The sequence below is a fragment of the Myxocyprinus asiaticus genome, chromosome 25, assembly GCF_019703515.2.
Source record: "Myxocyprinus asiaticus isolate MX2 ecotype Aquarium Trade chromosome 25, UBuf_Myxa_2, whole genome shotgun sequence".
Classification (NCBI taxonomy): Eukaryota; Metazoa; Chordata; class Actinopteri; order Cypriniformes; family Catostomidae; genus Myxocyprinus; species Myxocyprinus asiaticus.
The window spans coordinates 12,022,123-12,027,051 of NC_059368.1; the positions used below are offsets into that span (position 1 = coordinate 12,022,123).

Here is a 4,929-nt window from a genome sequence, read left to right on the forward strand (position 1 = left end):
ATAGTACAATTGTTTCTCTCTTTTGGTTAGCAGCAGAACATGGGTAGGACGGCGTTAGCAACTTTTTGACAAATAAAAATGGAATGGTGCCTTGGGCGAAACCCGCTTCAACATGCCCCCAAAGTTTCGCAAGATGCCGCCCTGGACAATTGCACATGTCGCCCATGCCTAAATTCGCTACTGGTCACATGTGACTTTTATTGACAGTTTTGGTCTGTTTTGAAATGTTGCCTTGTGAAAGCAAAGCGAACCGAACCAAGAAGATAATGTAAAACTGTAACAATTTAGTCCATGTTGCGCAAAGAATATATGTCTGAAAACGCCCTGAGACAAACCAGCCTACCCCAAAACCAAGAATTCACGATATATATATATATATATATATATATATATATATATATGTGTGTGTGTATATATATATATATGTATATATATATATATATATATATATATATATATATATATATATATATATATATATATATATATATATATATGAAGACACTGGATTTTCTTAGTTAAATGGATATTACAAAAGACTAACAGAACAGGATGTGACTTACATTGAGGAGAAAATGATCAATTGAAATTAAATCAATATTCCCAATTAAGAAAACATATTTGTAAAACAGAAAACAATGAATATGAACTGATAGTTTGTTTAGTGCAGAGCACCCAGGGAATAGCAAAATCCACTCAAATAAAGTAGCGAAATTGTTTAGAATTCAATTGTTTGTACACTTTGTGATAGAAGAAAACGAAAAATACGATTTCCATCTATTAATATTAATCTTTGTAACATGGGCACTGTAATGTAAAGTGTCACCTACCCTGTTTATCTAAATCAATTTCTCCTGTGATAACGTGCGGCTCGATCACGCACGCTGGCTTTAAAAAAAAAACCTGTGAAACATGATGCCGTGTTTTGCTCACTCTCTCCCTGAACAGAAATAGCCGCAGTGAGGTAATGCGTGGTGTTGTTCCACGCGCGCGGAAGGCGATTGGTCGCGCGCTTCCAGCTCCACGTTTTGCACGAGCGCAGCTCCAGAATTTAGTATAGTCAGATTCAAGGTTCTCTTTGCTCCGCCTCAGGCTTGATTGTATATGAGTGCTGACCGAAAAGCGTGAAACAGTTTTTTGCGTTATGTTTTGGTGCGGAGGTTGGAGTTGAATGCGGTGTGCACTTGGACAGCATACGGTTTTTATTGACTTTGATTAAGACGGATTGTAAACTCTTTAATCTCTGGGATTGTCTGTTACTTTTGGCTGTTGCAGACTGCGGTGCGAAGCACTCAGCAGATTTAAGCAGAGAGGTAAATGTGACAAAGTTTTGGCATGTTTTTGAATGTTCATGATTTGCAAACCGATACAGTTACACATATTTGGTTAAATGCAAAGCGTGTGTTTAATTGAGCAAATTGTAATCGTGCTCCGAAATTAAACTGTTCCTTCAAACCAATCCTTCTGTGCACAAAAACTTTATTGATTATGGATTATTGCCATTATATGCTTATGCAATTGAGTTTAACTGTAATTCGTAATTGCTAACTGTTTTACAGGGGAATGGTAGACCGCATGATGGCAATGAACCATGGACGTTTCCCAGATGCGGTTAATGCTCTTCAGCATCAGCACTCCGCGCGCAGGATGGGAATGGGACAGTTTTCAAACGCGCTTCAACAGCAGCAGCAGCATTATAACGTCATAATGGGAGACCACATGCAATACGCGGGAGGGAATGTTAACGCGAACCACGGAATCCGGCATTCTATCGGCTCTGGGAATAATATGAACGGAGGGCACACCAATGGCAACTTGCCTGCCCGCTTTAACTCCCAGTTTGTCGGACCCGCTGCTGTGACCAGCCAAGGGCAGCAGCTCGCCGCGAGCATGCAGTTGCAGAAGCTCAACACGCCTTACTACGGTCACCACACGCATCCTTCCCATCATCACCATTATATGCATGAACTACACCCCGCCAGTCACCAGTTAAACGGGACAGGGCAACAGTTCCGAGAGAGTAACGCTAAACAGAACACGTCTGGCGTGCCTCTGCCTGGTCACCACATGCCTGCAGCAATACTGCCCCCCAACGTTATCGACACGGATTTTATTGACGAGGAGGTCTTGATGTCACTGGTGATAGAAATGGGCTTGGACCGAATAAAGGAACTGCCAGAGCTGTGGCTGGGACAGAATGAGTTTGATTTTATGACGGACTTTGTCTGTAAGCAACAGCCCAGCCGAGTGAGCTGTTAATCTCACTTAAAGATCTCTGTGTTTTTTTGTTCTCTCCTTTTCCTTTGTCGTTTTTTATGAAACAGATATTACTGGTGTTTTCTTTCCTAGATCCATAAATCAGAACCATACACAACATTCATGGAAGTAAACTTTAATCAGCTGTTCCATGCCATTCTGTACAAGAAATGGATTTGTCTTGCATGAGGAGTTTTGAGGGTTCGCAAAGGATTGTATTTGGACACCCAATAGTCATGCTATGCATCACATACTGTAAGCAGTGGCCGGAGAGTGAGAAAAGCAAAGAAAGCCCAGAAAATCTAAGATAAATGTTCAGTGTTAGTGTATCGGAGTATACAGACCAAAAAAAAAAAAAAAACAAGGATCATCTACATGTAGAGACCTCCAGTGATAACAGATGTCAGTGAATGCATATTCTAAATAATGTTGGTGATTATGTGACATGATTGTAGATAATAGTGTGTAATTGTCTCAATCAACAATGTACTATAAACTTTATTGGCCATATTTACCAGATTCCTGTGCTGCTCAATGATTCGATGTTGAGCTGGTGCTTCAAGTTGTTCTTCTCCCCAACCTTTCAACTGAATCTGATACATGTACTCAGACTCATGTTGCCTTCATGAAGCTTGTGTGTATATCAGAGCCTAAAACATCTATAGAAGTGATATGAATTTGTGTGTTTGCATTGGCTGGCTACTCTATATGCTTAATTGAGTACAGTGTATTGAATGGTGACAGATAAAAACAGGTAGAAATCTATGAAAGAGTCCATTGTAGATATTGTAATCCTGAATGTTATGGTCTGGAATGTTTGCAAAGGAAGGGAATGGGGAAATATCCCAACACAGAAGATTTTCATCTTCATTGGTTTCCAAAATAGATTGACCACTGTGCTTATTATAGAATGCGGTACATGGCAATACTACTGTGTTGAGGCTTTCTAGGAAAGTTTTACAGTATTTTTGTATATTTTTAGAGGAAAATGTTAATTTATTATATTTTAATTTGCAAACATGAATAAAGCAGCAGATGCTCAGTACTGAAGTGAATGCACTGTTCTTTTGGATGCTGGAATCAGTTGTGATTCCAGATCTCAATTATGATGTTCTCATGTCATTATAGAGTGCAACAGTCTTTTTCTGGAAGTAAAAATACCATTCATTTTCTCCATAGACTAATTGATTTTTAACGATAACTTACAAATCTTTATAGACAGACCTACTGGGAGCTCAGAGGTTGTTAACTGATTGGATATGCTTCTAAGCCATCAGTTATTTAAAAAAAAAAAAAAAAAAAACAGTGTTTAATAGTGGGCTTTCTGATTAAGAACTACTTTATCCATTATCTTGCAGAGAAAAGAATCACTTCAAAGCACGCAAAAACAGCTCGTCAGTGATTGCCCACTTCCACTATGCAATCGAGTCTGTCTTCCTACACTCTCTCAAAATACTTATATATTTGTATACAGTATATCTGAATATTTCGCAATAAACGTAAGTGTATTGTTTTCATACTTTTAATCCACAATTTTCAATCATTAGTTTTATATTTTTCCATCGTTTTGAATTAAATTACATAATTTGCAATGCTTCATGGGCTTGTAGTTCATTCCCTAAAAGACATTGGTACACAGTCTTGTGCCTTTGACTTTTTTTCTGATTTTTGAAGAATTTTTTGCTTCAAATCAAAGTATGTATTGCTGTTATTCACCTCAGAGCTGGTCGGTTTGGGGCTTAGAACTCTTATGAAGGATTTTATGTAACCCTATGAAAAAAAAAATGAATGGGACAAATTCTTCCAGAACCAAAAAGGCTGAGAAAGTGTTTGGGCACTGTTGTGCTCTACTAGAATAGAGAGTTGTAGGGCCCTATTTTAAGAGCACTAATGCTAAGTGCAGCACTATGCTATAAGTCATAAGCACAAAATCAATGGGCATGGCTATGAAATGTTTTTATTTTTGTACAAGTACGCACTAAGTCTAGGTGCAAGTGGGTTTGGCGAAATCATGCACGCAATGCACTAATGGGTTGGGTTATGTGCAATTTAATTCGGAGGTTTATCTCCGGTTTATGTCTGTGTCTTGTTATATAGTCCATTCCCTCAAGCACCAGAGATATAAACAAAGACAGCACATTCATAAGAAGTTGGCAGTGTAAATGGACTGTATACAATTAATTAGAAGAAAAAACAATATAGATACGCTCCTTTTATATGCTTAGAAAATTTTATTCTCATCAGGATTTGGATGTGCGCTCCATTGAATTATAGGGAATGTAAGTATTATTAATCATTTTAATCTACTGACTTACAAATCATGGCTAGTGTTAACACTGATTGTATCGGCACACACTTACTTCTACCGGTCAATTTTGATTTTGAACAATTCATTTATTGAAACATGAAATTTTTTTACCAAAACTATGTAAGCATTAAAAATACACTTTAAACTAAATGAAAATATAATCAAAATAACGAAATGGTTAAAAAAAAAAAATCATTTACCAAATCCAAACATTTTATTCTCTCCAACTTTTTCCACTGTTCTGTTTTGCAGTGACTTAAAAATCACTCTACGACAACAGGTGGAAAATACCATAGCAAATTAGATCATAAATACAATTGTAAATATAAACATAATAATACAATTGTAAAATAAACCATGACCTA

The 4,929-nt window shown here is 37.3% G+C and overlaps 1 protein-coding gene across 1 annotated transcript; it reads left to right on the forward strand.

The window, feature by feature from the left end:
- The first annotated feature begins 1,004 nt into the window (after window positions 1-1,004).
- On the forward strand, window positions 1,005-3,292 carry LOC127416184 (cbp/p300-interacting transactivator 2-like). The gene is made up of 2 exons (XM_051655383.1): window positions 1,005-1,313; window positions 1,560-3,292. Exon 2 carries the CDS (start codon window positions 1,564-1,566, stop codon window positions 2,257-2,259), a length of 696 nt encoding a protein of 231 aa, XP_051511343.1. The 5' UTR covers window positions 1,005-1,313; window positions 1,560-1,563; the 3' UTR covers window positions 2,260-3,292.
- Window positions 3,293-4,929: the final 1,637 nt, after the last annotated feature.

Excerpts from the sequence above, each read along its gene's own strand:
- LOC127416184 (XM_051655383.1), top strand. The coding sequence starts at position 1,564 with ATGGTAGACCGCATGATGGCAATGAACCATGGACGTTTCCCAGATGCG.